This window comes from Sciurus carolinensis, chromosome 5 (assembly GCF_902686445.1).
Source record: "Sciurus carolinensis chromosome 5, mSciCar1.2, whole genome shotgun sequence".
Lineage (NCBI taxonomy): Eukaryota > Metazoa > Chordata > Mammalia > Rodentia > Sciuridae > Sciurus > Sciurus carolinensis.
Window position 1 is genome coordinate 170,539,433 of NC_062217.1, and position 19,938 is coordinate 170,559,370.

The following is a 19,938-nucleotide window of genomic DNA, read 5'->3' on the forward strand; positions in this document are numbered from 1 at the left end:
GCCAGGCGGGGACCCACGCTGGGTCTGACTCCAGGAGATCACGGCTGAGTCCAGCAGGGCCTCTGGGGTTCTGGTCGGGTCAGTGCCGAGGGGCTTCGTGGTCGCCCACTCCCTCGGCCAGTATGGGTCGGCCCGGAAGGGCGGGCCGTAGAGCTTGCGCAGGCGCAGTGTGGACGGCAGCATGGCGTCCCGGGCCAAACGGCGGGCGGTGGGTAGCCGGGCCCCGCGGCCTCCCGAAGACCCCGTCAGGCGCGACGAGGAAGAAGAGGAAAACGAAGTCGAGGATGAGGACGAAGACGATGAGGATAGTGAGGAAGAGGAGGACGAAGACGATGAGGTCGTTGACGAGGTGAGAAGCACGCGGGACCTGAGAAAAAGCTCCCTGCCAGAGCTGGTTGAGGTGGTGGCGCCCTGCCCCTAGGTCGGCGGGCAGAAAGGGGTGCCAGCCGCTTGCCGGCGTGCAGCTGGCGGACCCGCGCGGGCTCCTCTGCCCTCACCCCCACGCCCGCTGCCTGGCCGCCTCTGCCCGCTCAGCTCTGCAGGCTGCGCCCGCGGCCCGCCTGGTCCTGGCACTGCCCGCGCCGTTGTTCAGTCTTTGCAGATGCTCTTCGTCCTGCAGTTCTCCCTTTCGGGGCTCGGCTGAGCTGCATTTTCTGCCTCTTTGGGACAGCCGACCTGCTCAGATGGGCTAGTCTTGTGAACTCAGAGCTGGATTTCTTTCTTTGGAGTCGTCAGCACCTATAGACATTCGTTGAGTGAATAATTAAGACCGAGTAACGTGTAGGACTACTGAATGTCTAAGTAGGTACATCAGACTTAACTGTAAAGCAGAGTTTGTAATTCACGCCCCTCCTAAGCTTCGCCATTTCTGTAAATAGTCCCCACGTCGACCGGTTGCTCACACCTCAAATGTAGGAGTTATTTTCAGTTCCCTTTCTTTCCTCCTCCCACGCCGGCCCACCAGTAAATCCTTCAGTATCCAGACACTGCGCATTGATTCTGTAACCACCTTAGTTCACACTGCCATCATCTCTTGCCTGTGCTACTGTAATATTTTATAACTGACTTGCCTTTTCCATTCTTGTCACCTTATGAACTGTCCGCTTACAGCTAGAGATCTTGTAGTTTTGTTCTCATTCTCTTGCTCAGAATACTCCTCTGACTTCCTATTTTATTTAAAACAAACAAACAAACAAAACCACCTCCTCTTGGTCGACTAGCAGAAAGGCAGCCAAGAAAACTGATTCAGAATAAGCAAAACAGAATAATGGAAAATAAAGTCAAAGGGGTAAATGAGCATAGAGGAGAGGATACAGAGAAGTGTGGGTCCACGTTTAGGAATGAGACTGGTTTGGGCACATGACATCTTCCCTATCAGAGCAGCTCTTTGGCTGCTTGCTTGATTACCATATTACCACTTTTCACTTGGAAAAACTTTTGCTGTTTTGCTAATTTTGTGTCTATAGAAACCAATGCTTCTTGCAGTAACATGGAAAATCTAATAGACTTCCAGTGACTTAAAATACTCTTAATAGCCATCATTGATGATTGTATAGGAAATAGGCACTTACGTGTACTGTTGGAATGAAAATTTGTACAATATCTTTGGAGGTAATATGGCATTATTGATCAAAATTTAAAGTGTTTACATCTCCTGATTCAGTAATTCTACTTGTAAGAATTTACCTTCCAACAATAACAATAATAGATGATGTTCTAGACTATGAGCATTTTATATTAGTTCATTAATGCTCACATCAATCCTATGAAGTTAGGAATTATTCCTATCTTACAAGTGAGACCACACAGTAAATTAAGTGGCAATAACATGTATATGGTCTTTATGTGGAGGAAAAAGGAGACAGAAAATTACATCAGATTATGTGTGTGTTTGTCACTGACCTCTGGAGAGTAGGAGTAGGTGCTCTCAGGAGTAGGGAATAAGGCCTTTTAACTCTCCTCTTCACTCACTGTATGTAGTTTTTACTATGGGAATGTATGACTTTTTTTGATGGAAGAAATTGTTAAAAGTTTTGAGGGTAGTTTCCCATGCTGAAATACTGAGTGGATATTTACTTTTTTTTTTTATTTGAAGGAGGCTTTCGTTTTCTGAGATGTTCACTCATTCACAACTTATTTCCCTTATGTAGGAAACCATGAGAATTATGATAAATTCAAAATCAGCCTCAGATCTTTTCTGAAACAAGATGGTATATAAGGACATGTGCAAAGAGTCTAGCTTAAAGGACAAGGTGAGGCAGCTGGCTGAGTAGCAATAGAAAGTGGTTATTTGAACTTCAAGCAGGAGCAGTGGGTTTAGTGAAAAGATGAGAAGAAAAGGCTTAGGTATGTTTATTAAGTGTCTTGTGATCTTGGGTGAGGACTGTTGTTTGTGCATAATAGAAACCCTTGCAGGATCACTTCAGCAGAGGGGATGTGTGATGAGGATGCAGTTATCTTAAATATCTCCAAGGGCAGGAAAGTAGGTGAGCTTCAGGATTTGACTGAGACCCTGAGCCCGGAGTGCTGTCAGGAACCTTGGAAGTCTCACATTTGTCCTCCCTACCTTACTCTTCTCCATTGTATTCTTGCTCTTCTGTATCTGCTCCATATAACAGAAAATCAAAATGCCTATAGCTTCAGAGTTTCATTTGAAAGAGCAAGAAGGCTAGATGCCACATTCTTTTTTTTTTTTTTTTTTTTTTTTTTGGGTACTGGGGATCGAACCCAGGGCCTTGTGCTTACAAGGCAAGCACTCTACCGACTGACTGAGCTATCTCCCCAGCCCCCCGACGCCACATTCTTAATTATGAATGCTAAATCACCTGGGATTATGGGAATGTATGACTTTTTTTGATGGAAGAAATTGTTAAAAGTTTTGAGGGTAGTTTCCCATGCTGAAATACTGAGTGGATATTTACTTTTTTGGGGGTAAGTGACGGGTTGTTCTACAAAGATGGCTGTTGCTATGGAACTATAAGAAGGAAGCCCATATGCAGGAAAGAGGTGTGGTCTGGTAATTTCTTTGGTAGCCATTGCAATGGCTATGCTATCATAGTTTAAGGCAGAGGTCTGAGACTTCTATCTAGATAAGGAAGAAACACTTAAAGAGCATTATTTAAATAATTTATTTCTAAGGAATAAAGTCAACCTGAATAATGACAATTTGTTATTCAGTTTAGTTTGATCCTGTTTGGAATGCTCCCACCCAGTCCCAGGGTTTTGCTGTTATATAATCTGGCCTACTTCAGAGAGATTTGAAGTCTGCAAGCTGAGCTTGATCTCCATGCCCTGGCTAGTTGACAGTCAAGGGAGCACTGAAATGTACACACAGTCAGGATAACAAGGCAAAAGTAGGTCTGTTTTCCCTGCAAAGTCCCCAAGACCCAAATTCCAAAACCTATAAAACCTGAAGTGCATGTAAATATACTGCATCATCAGAGCTCAGTCAGTGTCAGTTATCACGGTATGATTTAGATACGTTTAAAAGCATTAAAGATTTTGTTGTTGGTGTGAAGTAATAGTTTCATTTCTTTGTGGGAATACTTCAGTGGCATCTTCTTAGATTCTGTTGTTTTACAGAGATAGGTCATGGAGCCCAGCTACCTACTTGTTCTTCTAGTCCTTTAGACTCACCACATTTCCTCCTGACTTAGGGCCTTAGTATGTGCTATTCCCTTTGTCAGGAGTTCCCTATATTTGTTCTCAGTTCCCAGTTTGTGTCACTTGGTTAAGTGTGCTTTTCTTGACTTTCTCACTCCTGTTTTTCAAGTTATACCTTATGTTCCTTTCTTTAATGGCACATATAATCATAATTTTGCATTTATTTGAGTGTCTCCTTGAGTGTCATCCCAAATAAACCATAAGCTCCATGAGAGGCGGATCATTCATGTCTGCTTCCCAAATCAATTGATCTCAAGTGCTTAGTACCTGGTGAGATTCAGTAAATATTTGCTAAGTAAATGAAGTGTAGTCTCAAACCCATGGGCTAAATCAAGCTGTAGGCAGTACCAGGATCTTTTGAAATGATTTTGTTTTTCACTCTTTTTGTAGGCAGGTAAATGACAATTTTTCCTTTGTGACTGCTGTGGCTATGTTATATGGACTAGATTTTCTCAGCATTTAAACTAGGTCACTGAGTGTTTTGTTTCCTCAGGCTTTTGTGTCACATGAGGAAATGGTATGAATGTCCTTTGTAATCTGTACAGGTGGCAGTCTTAGCAGTGTTTGTCTGTTTGAAAACCTAGACATTTATAGCTGTTGGAGTGACATCATCTCTCTCCTGTCTTTTTTTTTTTTTTTTTTTTTTTTTCCCCTCAACGTCTTCTGTAGGGGACTAAAAAAAGAAGCTAAATAAGAATGGAAGTTGGTGAAAAAGAAAAAATTGCAAAGAGGAAAATAATGCCTGAATTGTCTTAGGAAGTTACATATGATGATCTATTTTGTGTGTTCTTTACAGGAAGTGAATGTTGAATTTGAAGCTTATTCCATCTCAGATAATGATTATGATGGAATTAAGAAATTACTACAGCAGGTATTGTCTTTTACTTATTACACATAAATTTGCTCTTCTCAGAAAATGCACGTTGTTTGACACAGTTCCTCTCAGATTTCATCCTTTCAGAATTCCCATTTCTATCCTCTTCACTTTGCCTGGAAGGAAGAATTGTTCCCCTTTTAAGATTTTTGTGTCCTGAATTACACTCCTTTTCATCTGTTAATTGCTTGAGCTACTGTTCTGTTTCCTCTAATTCACATCCACACTTTGTGGGGTAAAACAGTTTTTACATAATAGTCATTTAACTTTCTAGTCCTCAGGATCATTTTTGCTGCTCCTACTTATCCCTTTAACCATATAATATGGCTTTGGTTCTCTAACCTTTATAGCCTTCAGTGGCCTGTCAGTAAATTCTTTGACCCTATGTCTGTCCTCCTCCTCCCTTGCTTCCCCTCCCCCATACCTCCTTATTACCACTGACTGCCTCTTCTCTGAAATTTCCTAACCTTTAGGTGCTTTGACTCTCCTGGGCTTTTCTGTTCCTCTTGGAGTACTTTTCTAGGTCATCATCTTGGTCAAGTGATTAAAGTTTCATTTTTTAAAACTTTAAATAAGAGATTTTAATTTTTATTAGAAATCATGTTTTGATCTTAATTTAAGATATTTTTTTTCTCCTCTTAGCTTTTTCTAAAAGCTCCTGTGAACACTGCAGAACTAACAGATCTCTTAATTCAACAGAACCATATTGGGAGTGTGATTAAGGTAAGCAGGACAGTTGTGTTTCTTCTGAGTACATACCCTGTTGAGCTCCAGTTGAGAGGAGGTACCACTGGAGATTGGGTCATAAGGCCACTGCAGTGATCCAAGGATATTAAATGCAGTAATCCAGGAAGCAGCAGTGGATTCAAGATGCTTGGGAGGTGAAATATGATGGGGCTTCTTGTGTGGCTGATTTGAGAGTGAGGAAAAAGGGAGTCAAGGATGAGCTCCCAGGTTTCTGGTTGGAGCAACTGGGCCAGCAAACATGGAGGAAGATCAGGAGGGAGAACATCACTTTGTGTACATTTAGTTTGGGGTACAAATGAGATACTGAGCAGCAGAAGGAGCCTTGGAGACTTGGGCATTTTCAGTGGGTGAGTAGTCATTGAAGTCATAGGGGTGATTGGGATTGCCCAGGGAGGGAGGAGATAGACACCTGGTAATACTAGTGCTTAGATGAGCAAATAAGTGGCAGTAGCAGCAGAAGAGATTGACAGGAGTGACTGGAGAGGTGGAAGGAAAAGCAGTGGAGTGGCGTCATAAAATCAAGGGAGGAACATTTGAAGGAGGAGGAAATTGTCATCATAAGTATCATAGAGGAAGTGGGTGATTAGCTGGGCCTGTAGAGCACTTGCCGAGCGTGTGCACGGGCCCGGGTTTGAATCCCTAGCACCTCGGAAGAAAGCAAAAAATGAAAAAATAAGTATCATAGAGAGTTCAAGAAAATAAGGTCTTGGTTGAATCCTGGCTCTGCTGCTTATCTCCTGGTGGCTCTCTTGATTATTGTTTGCTGCATAACAAAGTACCCTAGAGTTTAATATAGAATAGCAATGGGGATGTTCATCTCTTGTAGTTTGGACAGAGCTCAGTAGGAATGACTCTTCTCTGCTCCTGCTCTGGGTCATATTAGCTGAGGAGGCTCCACAGGCGGCTGGTGAATTCACTCTTAGGGTGGCTCACTCTGACTAGCAAGTTAGTGCTGGCTGTCTCTTGGAAACCCAGCTGGACTCTGGGCCGTGGCTTTCGTTCCTTTCCATGTGGGCCTCTCTACACATTGGTTGGGTTCCAAGAGCAACTAGGCCAAAAGAACCAGCTAGAAATGCATAGCATTTTATGGTACAGTGTCATTTCCTTTATTTGCTTAATTTGCATGGATAAGAGATTTTCTACAGGGGAGGGAAGGTCTGGTAGGAGTGGGTACGTAAAGTCTACCATTCAGTGGGCAGTGTGAGGTCACTTTGTCAGAAGAGAATATAGGATACTAGATGTCTTTGGAACCATTTATGGAAGATGCAGTCTTTCCCAGAGATGTTAATCTATTTCCATCTCTGCACACGAGCATGATCTAAGCACCTTCCTTGCAGGTTGGGTAGGTGAACAAAATGAGTTGCTGAATGAATAGAAAAGTTTCTGGCACATGAAAGAGCATGAGTAATCTCTGTTGGTGTCTTCTCATTCTCGGCACCTACACTCTAGGCTGATGTGAAAAACAAAATAAGAACTCCAGTTCAATCTGCTGTGCACTCTGATTGCTCACCTTCAGGAATTTTGCTTTGTCTTCAGAAACAAAGTTCTTGAAAAGTATCCTTAGACCATGACCACCACTTCTTGTCCTATGCATTTCTCAAGCACCCCAATCTGGCTTTTTTGCCCCTACAGTTCTGACACTGAATGACTTACCAATATCTTCGTTACTAACTACAGTGGATACTTTTAGACCATCCGACAATGTGAGTAATCTCTGGTGCTAAATGTAAAGAAAATGAGAGAAATAAATCTGTGCTGGTCGTTTGAGTGAGTCCTCTAGTCCTCTGTTGAGCCTCCCCAGCTGATACAACACAGCAGGCAGTAAGAAAAAGCAGACCACCTACCTGCTGTTCCATCTGTAGCTGATTAATGTCTTATAAGTTCTGATGGATGTGTATGAGATGCAGTTGCCTTTGTCCTTGAAACAGCTTGTCATGGGAAGGAATTTGCCCTTTAAACAGCTGTCCAGTTATAATTAAGGTTTCTTTGACTTCCAAAACACTTGAGGTGTCCTAGGGATAGAGACTTCTTGTTCCTAGGATTCATATTGCCTAGAGCATTTGCTGGAGCCTTTGGGATTAGGTGGATGTGAACTCTAAAAGAGAGGCTGTCCCTAAAGTCATAGCGAAAAGGGCAGGGGGAGAATAGCAAATTGCATATGCATGAGTCTGAGAGAAGCTAGAGATGGAGGAGTGATTCAGTTCTCCTTGGCTGTTGTGAATTGCTTAGTACTTAGGTACTAAAAGCTGTTGAGGAACAGGCTTAGGAGAGGGTTAGGGTTAGGGGTGAATGGGCTGGGCAGGAAATGGGTTTATATGCCTCTTGCTGGAGAGGCATATGTTGGGAGAGGAATATGATGTAGGTGTGATTGTGACTCTAGGCCTTTGATAGAGGAAGGCAACTCTTTTATGGCTCAGCCTGGATGGTTGACAGGGCCTGTTATAAGGAGAACAATCAGGGTGACTGAGGGGATGCAGATTACTTAGAAGCTAAGAAACCAGTCTTTTTGGATTTCTTAGGGCTTAAAATGGAGGGTCCCATTTACTTCCCCTGCTCTTCTGTCTGTAGTTACTGCACAGGTTTTGCTGCAATAGCTGGTGGTCTGCTGAAGTGCAGGAAAACTGTCATGTTGACCTTGATCTTGTCATGTTGATCTGTGTATCTATTCCTTTTTTCCTGAACTTCTTTCCCCTTTCTCCTTCATGAGCAAACATTCCCTTGGTCTTTGCACTGGTGGAATTGTCAGTCTCATGAATTAGCTTGTCAGTTTCCATTTTTGTGTCATCTGGCCGGTTGAACTTAAGACATCCTGCTCAGTGCTGTAGACTATACTAACTGAACCACTGCAGGATGCTGCTGGAGCTTTGTAAGTCCCTTCCCTTGAGAACAGGTCCCAGGGCGTGGGGCAGTTGTGCATCCCTGCTGTCCTTTGGTATGGAAGCAGCAGCCTCATTTTATTCCCAGGTCTGTGTCACCTGAGTACTTACTCTGTGCCAGGCCCTGGGCTGGGTGTAGGGATGGAGTTATCAGACACACATGGAAGAGAAACTGGACAGTGCTTTGAGGCCTCCAGTGACGGGCCATCACAGTAGAGCTGGGAAGTTCATGTTGGAGTTAACCATTTCGTTGGTTTTCTTAATTTATCATTCCCTCTCTTGCTCTCTTTTTCCTTCTCTCCTACCCAAGGTGGTAGGTAGAACGTGTTAGGTATTAGTGAAGAACCTTGTTCAGTTTCACTGATGGTTAGTATTGGCAGGTGTTGTGGAAGTATGAGTTTTGGGTGGAATAGTGTCTTGGGTCCACAGAGAAACAAGCAGGGCTGACTCCAGTGTGGTAAAGGAAAATGTCTTAAAAACCTTGAAAGAAAATTTAGCTGGGCATGGTGACCCACACCTGTATCCCAGCAACTTGGAAGGCCAAGGCAGGAGGATCACAAGTTTGAGGCCCTAAGCAACTTAGTGAGACCCTGTCTCTAAATAAATAAATAGATAGGGGCTGGGGTCATGGCTCAGTGGTAAACTACCCCTGGGTTTGATCCCCAGTCTCTCCCCCCCCTGCACAAAAGAAGAAGAAGAAGAGGAAAAAGAAATGTAGAGCAGGATGAGCTTGAGCAGCATGTAAAGGAGGAACAGTGGAGGGAGGTTAGGTGAGAGAAGCAAGTCATACAGGTTAGGATATGATGCATTCTGAGCGACAGCAGGAAAACAGTTTTTTTGCTTTTGAAAATGAAAAGATAAATGAGACAAGATTTGGTAGTATACATCTTCCCAACCAAATACAAAATTTAAATATTTTTTTTCTTTTTTAAAATAGCAAACAAATGTTTCGGAAGACAGCGATGATGATGTGGATGAAGATGAAATTTTTGGTTTCATAAGCCTTTTAAATTTAACTGAAAGAAAGGTTAGTTTCACTGGGCGGCATCTGAATGGTTATTCCTTAGGCCAAACCCACTTCTACTTCATGCATGGTGGAGATTGTTTTTTATGTCAGACATTGATGTTCACCTGTAAGGATATGTGCTCTCACAGAGTCTTACTGAATCCTTTCAATATGAAGGTAGTGTTTTATTTTTGAATACACTGTACCCAGTTGAAGCTCTTTACTCCTGTGGCCCTCCAGGAGTAAAGTGTCCGACATCGGTACTGGCATAGGAGCTCTTTTGCTGTGTCTGCAGCTGGTCTGTGCTACTTTGTGCAGTGTGGCTGCTCTGAGATTTTGCTGCTTTCTGAAGTTGAGGCACTTATTGACGTCTACTTGGTGTTTTGATTCATTTCCTTTTATTGACTCATGATGAGTTCTAGTAAAAACAATGCCAGCTCTTGGGAATAAGACCACACTTAATAATCTTTAATTTCAAAATGAAGCTTCCAGTTATTTCCACCTATTTTGTGAATAGATAGAATTTCTACTCCTGTGGATGAGATTTAATTATAATCCTCTCTGACCACCAGTCATGGGAGGATAACTAAGCAGATGTAGTTGTTTTTCCTTTTTTTTTTTTTTTTTTGTAATAAATAAATTGTAAAAAAAAAATTTTCCACATTTTTATTGGTGCATTATAGTTGTATATAAAATGGTGGGATTTGTTGTTACATATTCGTATATGCACACAATATAATTTGGCCAGGATCACTCCCCAGCACCTCCCTCCTCTCCCTACCGCCCAACCCCTGGACATGTAATTAGAGAAATACTTAAGCAGCCTCAGTAAGACATAGCAGATGTTAGTGGCTATGGCAGGAAACGCCCCTTGTACATATGGGATAAAAAGCCATAGCTCTTACTCTCGAGTTTTCTCCTGTAAGCAATGGCCTGTAGTAAAGCAAGCCTTCTCTTTGCTTTCTAGGGTACCCAGTGTGCTGAACAAATTAAAGAGTTGGTTCTAAGCTTTTGTGAGAAGAACTGTGAAAAGAGTGTGGTTGAACAGCTGGACAAGCTTTTAAATGACACCACCAAGCCTGTGGGCTTTCTCCTAAGTGAAAGATTCATCAATGTCCCTCCTCAGATTGCTCTGCCCATGCACCAGCAGCTTCAGTAAGAGACTTTTGAAAATGCCTTCAAACAGTAGTTTTATTTTGTTTTTCCCAGTAGACTTAGAAATATGATTTAAGTGGACTGTGGTACAGAAAGAGTCCTGGCCTGGGTTGAAACAAGTGTAGTGTGAGGAGGATGGGAGAAAGATTGCAAGAGCTGGTTTTTTGAAGAGTCTAAATTATTTATGACAATAATTTTCATATTCTTTAAGATTTTAAATGGAATAAAGTAGATGCATTTCCTTTAGACTTTTTAATCCATTTGATGACATTTTTCTCTTAAAAGATTTTTGTAACATGAATAAAATGCTGATGACATTTCTGTTGATCTGTTTCATACCTAATTGAAGCACAGTTCTGATACTGAATCTTGCTTCTCAGCATAATTGTTATTGTTTGAGGCAGAAATTTTAAGTTACACAATATGTTCATTCCAAACTTTAAGATCTTGTAGACTAAATGAACTAGGAATTGTAGCCTGTGCTGTGAAATAAAGGATGAAATACAGACAGGTCCTTTACCCAGTATTGTGTCTCAGCTTGTCGCATTTCAGTTGTGATTTCCCATAAATAGCTCTAGGGTTGTGCACTCTGCAAACTTCGTTTGCCATTCTTACTTTTTGATTCAGTGCTTTTTAGTTTTATACTCATTCTCCTGTTCCCTTACCTTTTTAGCTGCTACTCAGGTTGTACTTCTTTTGTCCTCAGTGGTTCTTGTTGGTCATGTTTTGCTTTTTCTTAAGCAGTTGCAGCTCATGTTTATTTGGTTTCTATTAGAGATGAAGAGGATTGTTCTTTAATCTACACCTTTGTTCAGGGGTAGCCAGATACACAGGGCTGTGTAATTTTTAGGAGGAAAAAATGATTTCATTGCATTTCATTAACTACTCTAGAATTTAGGATCTCCACGTCCATGCAACTTCTGCTGTGTGTTAGAAGTTAATCCCAAACCCTAGCAATGAGAGACTGTATAGTGGTCATATTGGTTGTGTGTCTTTGTAAGTTACATGGTCACTGCTTTATAAAATTAAGATTCTTAAGATATTTTAAGTTTGCACAGAGTAGCGGTGCTGAGTGAATTTGAGACTCATGTCTACACAAACTTGGATTCATCACATTATTATTCGAAGTGGTGGCATAATTATTCCAAAGTGTAGCTGTCTGCATAAATAAAAATCACTGCTTTAGAAGTGTTCAGATTGACTCATTAGGCCTGTGTCACAGCTGGACCCACTGAAGATGCCTTACGGGGTTTCTGTGCTCTTGGTGAGGACACATTTAACCTGATCCACCAGGTAAAAGTTGTGTTGTGTGCCTTGTAGGAAAGAACTAGCAGAATCACACAAAACTAATAAGCCATGTGGGAAGTGCTCCTTCTACCTTCTGATTAGTAAGACATTTGTGGAAGCAGGAAAAACCAATTCCAAAAAGAGATGGAGCAACCAGAAGGATGAATTAATGTTTGCAAATGCAGAGGAAGAGTTTTTCTATGAGGTAAGTAAGACTGTCCTGTTTTGTCTATCTGTTTGGATGTTTAGTAATCAGGATATTTTATTCTTCCATGTTAGGTCAAAGTCCTTTAGGTATGGCCAGCCCACTTTTCTGGTGGCCGCTGGCTAGCCACTGACAAATGTAGTGCCTGGCACATGGTACTCAAAAGGCTCACCACCACCTTCCCACCCACTGTAGTGACAGCATTTGGGAGGAGGAAAATGTGATGAACTTGCTCCACCTGATCAGGCACTTGTGATAGGCTTATTCTGAGGTCTTAATTCTAAAACTGTGTCATGAGGTAGACATGAGCTGCTTTGCAGGTGAGGATGTTGGGTTTAGAGACATGTGGGAACTTACCTGAGATCACACAGCCAGTTAGTGTAGAATCTGGGGTGTCCCTGTTGCTTGGTGTCCTTAGGTGGAGATGCTGCTTTCCATAGTGCTCACTGGTACTGTGATGGACACCCAGATACTAAAGAATGTTCTTTCTCACACTGTCCTTCAAAAATCTTGAAATAACTTTCTGAAGGGGGGGCATATTTTCCTGAATCAGATGTCACTTATCACTTTAAAGGCTTCACTGAATATAGATGCAGCTCTGCATAATCTCTTAAAAATATGTGCCTCAGCACCTCAGACCATTTCAGGGACATGGGTGTGGGTGTTTCTGTACAACCAGGCCAGATTTTACAGATTGAATCTGTTCATACAACTGCTAAGGATATGGCAGAGGGAGTATGGAAAGCCAGCATTTGAAGATGATGCTTCTCATGACATTCTTCAAATGTTAGGAGTCTCAATTTCACTTATCTGTCACAAGATTATTTTGAGAGTCAAATGAGATGAATGCGATTAACTTTGGAATTAGAAACAGTGTACAAATGGGTAGAAGTACAGTTATCACTTAGCTGCCTGTTTACCTCTTAGAAATGGCATGCCTCAGTCCATGTTCCCAGTAATGGCTTAAAATCTATTTGGAGAGTGTTTCTTAATTTCTGCCTGAGCCTCCCATTGGAGCATATTTTATTCTGAGTTTTGCTTCCTTTAGCTGTCATTCTTACTTGAATATATGCCAAACATACTATTCTTTATTGGAGATTGAATGAGTTTTATCTTTGTTTTGTCCATATTTTTAATTCCTGGTTTTACTTTTGCTGTAGAAGGCAGTGCTGAAGTTCAACTATTCAGTGCAAGAGGAGAGTGACACTTGCCTGGGAGGCAGGTGGTCTTTTGATGATACACCAATGAAGCCCTTGCGAACTGTGATGTTAATTCCAGACAGCAAGATGAGTGAAATCATGGATAAACTGAAAGATCATCTATCTATCTAGCCTATTTTTCATGGACATCGATGGGCTTATTTTTATAAAATTACCAGAAAACCCAGTGGAGCTTTACTGAAAACTCGTGACTTTATTCAGATTTAAGTCCTCTACAAAAAGTAGGGTTCTTTTCCATGTGTCTATGACACATTTACAAAATATCTCTTTTTTTTTTTTTTTGGTCAAATTATGAATGGTTGATTAAAAACTTCCACCAAGAAGAAAAACATGGGAGTAGTAATTTGAGGAATTCAATAAAACTCCTATTTTTTTATTTTAAAATAATATACAAAGTGTTATTTCTTCAAGACTATCCTGTGGGGTGTGACACCCAGCTTCCTGTTAAGCATTCACACGTGGCTCAAGCACACCCACCATGGGCTCACTTTGGGATCATTATTGCACTTTGTGTTTGGCGGGCAGGTCACTGAATAGTGCATCTCTGCTCAGTAGTCTCAGGGCACTTCTCACACATCTTCTGTTCCTTCTTCGTGGTTGAAATGGGGGACAGGTGGTCCATGACTTGCTGTAGAATATCCTTACTTTCACTAGGAGGCAGATTAGTGAAATAGTATTGTGGTGCCATCTGCATAAATCTGTTTGTTTAAAACAAAAAAATTAGATGGGAGCAGGGGTGTAACAGATATCAAACCTTGTGTCTGGGCCCTTCCCAGCCCTAGGGAATTTACGTATAGAACTGGTGTTTAATTTGAACTCCCCAGCTGGACATGGTAGCACATGCCTATAATCCCAGCAACTCAAGAGATAGGAGGATCCCATGTTTGCGACCAGCCTCAGCAACTTAGCAAGATCCTGTCTTTCAGAAAAGTGCCCCTGGGTTCAATTCCCAGTACCAAAAAAAAAAAAAAAAAAAAAAAATTGAATTCCCATCTGCCTTTGTAGAACACATTCTGATTTTCATGTAACCAATCCAATCGCATTTCTAGAACAAGTCGGCTTCTCTACCATTAAGCCAGATGATGGAAGTGCCCCCCACCATTGACCCCTGGTAGAAATGGGTACTTCCCCTAAGGCTCAAGACCACCTAAGAAGGATCAGGTCTGAAGCTTGACAGAACTTTAGGTGAGCAACAGAGGGAGTGTCTGACTTTTCTCAACTAGTACCACTCCCCATCCTGTAGCTTAAGCTGGACACCTATGAAAATATTCTCCGTTGCTGCCTTGAACGTCACATTGCTCAGGCAGTAGTGGTACCTTTACCTTCAAAATTTGTAGTATTTGTACCTCCAGAATTTGTAGTAGCCTCTGAGAGACTTGCCTCCATCTTTGATATTGCCCCTCCTATTCATCCTCCATTTAGCAGCCACAGAGATGTCCTTGCTTAAAAACTCCAATTGCTATGTGCTACATTCAGGATAAAATCCAAACCCTTTATCTGGCCCACAAAGCTCTACACCCTCTGATATCTGCCTGTCAACCTCACCTTCCCTCCTTCCTCTTCCCCACTAGCTCCAGCCACAGCTGCTCTTCTATTCCTAAAAGATGGCTATGCCTATTCCTCCTCAGTGAACAATGTGGTCCCCTGTAGCATTTTGTTCCTCTTATAGATATATCATGCTTTAATACTGCTACACTATCTCTCTCTGTTTAAGCTGTAATCTCAAAGGCAGGAATGTTTCTTAGGTATCATCCACACAGATCCCTGTGGTAGGTACTCTCCAGAAAGTAAGACAGTGACCAGTATAATTTAATATAACTGAACATAGAATAAAAACCAAATTTGTTCTTTACCCTGACAGGTGAATTCACAAGAAGCCCTTTTCTTTATTAAACTTACAGTTCAGGAGAGATTGCAGAGGTGACCCTGATGTAGTTGTTCTCAGATATGCTGAACTGATGGAAGAGGACCCACTCGGGCATCTTCTTGGTGATGGAGTAACCAGACAGGGGATGCAGCTGAGCTACCTGCTTATGTGTCAGCATTAAGTAGTTACCTGACCCATCCACATCTCGAGCGATCTAAAAGGTGTGGTTTTAAAGATTGGGCATCAGTATGGTGATTAATACACAAAGACGTTAGCTAAAAAAATTCCAAAGTGTTCAATATGGAATAGTTTAAGATTTACCACCAGTGCTTCCTATTTTCATAGAGAAAATAAGCTAAAAATACCTTTTGCCCAAAACTTTGAGATAGTGATGACGTTAACTAACTTGGGCAACTTAAGGGCAACATGCTAAAACTGCAGCTGTGAGATCATGATAAAATGACATGTCACCTGCCACATGGTGGAGAACACAGAAGCAGATGTCAGCGGCTTCACCCTTGCTGTTTACCTCATTTAACTCTTAACAGGACCCGTAACATGTACTCTTCAGTATGAGGGAACCCATACTGAAATGTCTGTCATTTTTCTCCATTAAAATGACATTAGAATTCTGTGGAAAGACTACCTTTTTTTTTTTTTTTTTTCATACTATGATGTGAGGGGCATACTTCTGTAATGTGCTTTGATTAGTCAGCCTTCACTATGGGAAAGAGCAAATGAGACACTACTTTTATTTGTTGGGTATTAGTATCACCACCGAAAAGGTGAGATGAGGGATTGAGTCAGGTGTTCAACTTCCCTCTGTAGTGAAATTTTTTTTTTGCCCTCCTGGACAAAGTTAACATATTATTCTTGCTTGGACCTTCATTTCCCATGAGGAAGTATATTTAAATGCCAAGTCTTAAATAACATGTGTTTTTAGTATTATTTAAACTTAAGATCAATAAAACCATTGCCCAGTGTAAGAGAACTGGCTGAATGTCCTGAACACGTGGCATTTGCTATAACCCTGCCCATGCAGCCCTGGCCTGCTGACCTGCATGAAGTAACCAGACAGTAGCGCTTTCTTGATGTTCAGGCTGTTTTCCTTGGAACCAAAAGCAGGTTCTGCATAAGGAAGCTCGATTCGCTTGATAATTTCTAAGAGTTCAGCTCGGATAGCATCTGCCATCCTGAGAGCAGAGGAGTTGAGGAAGTGATCATGACACCACTTTTCCACACAGTCTAGGAGGGAAACAAAGGGGTATTTAGAAGTGATCTGTCACAAGCTGGAAAGAGCCCAGGCCAAGCAGGCGCTGTCTCTAAGCCCTGTGTACTCTCCCCAAGAGAAGGTACTGCGAGTAGGTAGCAGGAAGATAGCAAAGACAAGGGTCTCTGGTGGCTGTGGGGTTGGCTGTCCATGTAGCAGTAGAGGTTCTGTGACCCAGTGCACTGGGGAAACAGCATGTTCCCAGTGCTGATTAAAAGTGTAGCCCCTTAATCTGTGGATGTTAAGGCAGAGAAGATTGTGTTAAGATCTACATTTCCATCTCATGTGCACAGTGAAATATACAAGGCCACAATATTTAATCAAACTAGGAAGGAAAGACTTCTAAGTTCCTCTGATCCATGAAGACATTTCACATTTTATTTAATAAGAAAAGGATCACTACCAGGCCGACTTGGGAGCCAATTATGTTAAGGTAAGCACATCTATCTACCCTAGCTGTAGCTTTTTATTAAAATTCACTTACCTGGTTCAGTTTGGTTACTCTTTCATGCCACTTGTAATTATTCAAGTTTTGCTGCAAGCTGGGAGTGTACAAGGCCTTGGCACAGCGGCCAGAAGGCCCTCCTTTACTCTGTCCTGCCCACTTAGGCCTACTTGCAGCAGTAAGAACCCACATGTGGTCAAACACCAGCACCTGTCCTTCCTGTTCCCAAAAGATGCCACCAAGTCCCCTGGGTACTTTCTGGTTCTACTGACAACTTTTTCTTCTCAGCTCTGAAACACGAACTGATCTTTATGCAGTTCTGTTGCCTTTCAAATTGCTGTCATTTCCCCCCATCATTTCAAAAAATTTTCACACCATCTTTTAAAGCAAAGGAGGTAAAGATTCCTTATGGAAAATAAAAGTGAGAAAAGCCCTCCTTCAGGAAAGGAGCTCCTCACGGCTGCCTTTGGGAGCTCCAACCTCTGCCATGCTGCTTTGCCTCTGCCTGCTGCATAGGAGCTTCTGGTCACTTAGCATCAGCACCCTCCTATGGAGTTATAATACAGCCACTGCCATTCAGGACACAGGCTCCTGCCTCTGTGTCTGCACACACCCTTCTGCTTTGTGTGGCACACTCCTGTCAGATCCTCACCAGCTCTCAACACAGCAGCCTGGTCTCCACTCCTGCCTTGAGCAGGGGTTGGTTTTTAGTGCTTTGTGTCTTCTCCATGTGAAGAGTGAGTGTGCTAGGTTATACAAGGAGATGGAGATGTCTGTACCATGTTGTCAAGTCTCTGTCTCCTGTGCCCCAAGCAAGCTTGGTCTGAAGACTGGCTGAGCAGAGTACCAGAGCTCTAGAAACAGGCAGGCATGTGTGGTGGCCCACCCGCTCTATGGGAGCAAGGATGAGGGTCCACTGCTCAGCAGGAAACCACGGGTGTGTTTAGGGCCTCAAGCAGTACTCCCCTCCAGTGGCCAGTGGGGCTAAAGGAGAACGGTGGTGGACAAACAACAGCACTTCAGAGCTCAGCCTTCTGTGGGAAAAGAAGATGTAATCAGGAGGTAAGAGCTGAGAGCCACCATCACCCACTTACGCTCACTGGTGGAGTTCAGAGTTGTGTCTTGGTAGGCTTTGTAGATGTTGATGAGGGTGAAGTGATCTCCTTCAGGATGCAGAAATGTCTCCCAACAGGTCATGGCGGCCTCCTCAGCTCCAGGAGGCAGATGTGAAAAGCAATTAGGAGCTTTAAAACACAAAGGTCACATGGTCAGCAGTAATGAGGATATTCCATCTTGGCATAGCATGCAGAGGGTCAGGGTTATTATTGCTTGTGCTGCTTCACCTATCTTGGTTCTCTTAATAAACATGTTACCTTATTTACTTACGAGCCAAAGAAATTTAGAGCCAGTCATCCTATAATTCTTTCTCCTCTTTGCTAAGGGCTGCATAATAGTTTTGACACCCTGCTTGTATTCCAGGGAAGCTGGGAGGCCCCGTCACAGGACAGGGTTAGCATTTAGGACTGTGGTCTGATGCAGCCCAGGGGCTGGTCTGTGCTGCCAGCCAAGGAACACACACACCTATAGCCAGGAGGAACGGTGCTGGCAGATGAAAGCCATGCACACAGTTACCTGGGGAATGACACTTAGTGACACTTTCTTGATCTGCACAGAACCCTTGAGCAAAAGCAAACTCGGTATGTTTTCATGTGGCTGATTAGGAAATCCACTGGATTTTGATTTAGAGTTTTCATATTAAGATAATTTTTAACAATTTTCCCTTTTTATAATTTAAAATTTTATCCTCCTTAGTTGTACATGACATTAAATACTTCACTAGTATGTCAAAAGTTTAAATGAATGGATCTCTGTGCTGTGTACTCTTTGAATTATAATTTCAAATGGGTCATTTAAATCTATACCTGATACAGATTCACAGTACCAAAGAACAGTCATTAAGGAATACCTGTTACCATGGCAGCAATGGTTAGCATCTCATCTACACAGTCAAATTCACAGGATGCCAAAATAGACTTTGAGAGCTGTGGATCCAGAGGAAACTCTGACATGATGATTCCAAATTCAGAAAGATTCCCGTCATTATCCAGTGCTGCCAGATAATCTAAGTCTTCCAGTGCCTGCATCAAACTTTCTGGTGCTAGAAAAGGAAAGAAAAAATAAATAAATAGAAACCAGTCTCATACAGCCAAGATGGAATAACAGTATAACAGTACTGGATTTTCTCTCCTGCATAAAAAAAGCAAACAACAGGTAGCAGGACACTGAACATCAGGCAACCATGGATGGTAATTCCTGAGTGGAAATTAACAAGGTGAGCCTTATGGTAATCCAGGTAGTACCTTGGCAGAGTTTGTAGGGAGGGAAGTCCCAGTGGTTCATGCCAGGCTCAGTACATTCTGAAGCAGTACAGAGGGACCTGAGAGCTCTACAGAGATAGGACTGGGGTTGAGAGTCCTCCCTGACCAGGCTGCAGAGTACAGGTCCACAGACATACAAGGCACTGCCCCCGGTCAGAGGAGGAGCCACAGGAGAAGACTAGAAGGAATGGTGCCTGGTGCCCACACAGGACTGAGGCTGGGCCCTGCTCTCATGAGCCAGACCGGAAAATCTGATTTGCAGGCAGAGAGTCATGATCCAGATGAGCGCTGCTCTGGTGCTACCAGACAAATCTACCAAGCAAATTCTGAAAGGATCACATTGCGACCTAGGGCAAAGCTCATAAATATTTGTAACAATACAAAAATATTCAGTGCCAAGGTACAATATACAATGCCTTGCATCCAAATGAAAAAATATGATGCACAAAAACACACTGCATAAAAACAGAAAAGAAAACAGAACGCAGATGATAGAAATAGTAGACAGGGCACTAATCTCCAGAATCTATAAAGAACTCAAAAAACTCAACACCAAGACTACGAATAACCCAATCAACAAATGGTCTAAGGAAATGAACAGACACTTCACAGAAGAAGACCTACAAACAATCAACAAACATATGGAAAATTGTTCAACATCTCTAGTAATAAGAGAAATGCAAATCAAAACCACCCTAAGATTCCATCTCACCCCAATCAGAATGGCGATTATCAAGAATACAAGCAACAACAGGTGTTGGCGAGGATGTGGGGAAAAAGGTACACTCATACATTGCTGGTGGGGTTGCAAATTAGTGCAGCCACTCTGGAAGGCAGTGTGGAGATTCCTTAGAAAACTTGGAATGGAACTACCATTTGACCCAGCTATCCCACTCCTTGGCCTATACCCAAAGGACTTAAAATCAGCATACTACAGAGATACAG

The 19,938-nt window shown here is 42.3% G+C and overlaps 2 protein-coding genes across 3 annotated transcripts in view; one reads left to right on the forward strand and one right to left on the reverse strand.

The window, feature by feature from the left end:
- The first annotated feature begins 167 nt into the window (after positions 1-167).
- Bccip (BRCA2 and CDKN1A interacting protein) lies at positions 168-13,423 on the forward strand. Its single transcript, XM_047552528.1, has 7 exons — positions 168-349; positions 4,460-4,534; positions 5,180-5,260; positions 9,098-9,187; positions 10,134-10,321; positions 11,642-11,813; positions 12,974-13,423. The coding sequence occupies exons 1-7, from the start codon at positions 182-184 to the stop codon at positions 13,142-13,144; spliced, it is 945 nt and encodes a 314-aa protein (XP_047408484.1). The 5' UTR covers positions 168-181; the 3' UTR covers positions 13,145-13,423.
- The window catches only part of Dhx32 (DEAH-box helicase 32 (putative)), a 50,191-nt gene continuing 43,502 nt past the window's right edge, over positions 13,250-19,938 (reverse strand). For both annotated transcript variants that reach the window (XM_047552522.1, XM_047552523.1), the window contains exons 8-12: positions 18,582-18,773; positions 17,710-17,859; positions 15,958-16,145; positions 14,933-15,114; positions 13,250-13,731 (exon numbers count right to left, since the gene is read on the reverse strand). In XM_047552522.1, coding sequence (XP_047408478.1) covers positions 13,560-13,731; positions 14,933-15,114; positions 15,958-16,145; positions 17,710-17,859; positions 18,582-18,773 — 884 coding nt within the window. In that variant the 3' untranslated portion in view covers positions 13,250-13,559. The remainder of the gene's footprint in view (positions 13,732-14,932; positions 15,115-15,957; positions 16,146-17,709; positions 17,860-18,581; positions 18,774-19,938) is intronic.

What these genes read in the sequence shown, in the direction of transcription:
- Bccip (XM_047552528.1), top strand. Translation starts at nt 182, where the DNA reads ATGGCGTCCCGGGCCAAACGGCGGGCGGTGGGTAGCCGGGCCCCGCGG. An exon ending in TTAAGAAATTACTACAGCAG is followed by an intron (nt 4,535 to 5,179) that starts GTATTGTCTTTT and finishes TTCTCCTCTTAG; the next exon opens with CTTTTTCTAAAAGCTCCTGT. An exon ending in TAAATTTAACTGAAAGAAAG is followed by an intron (nt 9,188 to 10,133) that starts GTTAGTTTCACT and finishes TTTGCTTTCTAG; the next exon opens with GGTACCCAGTGTGCTGAACA.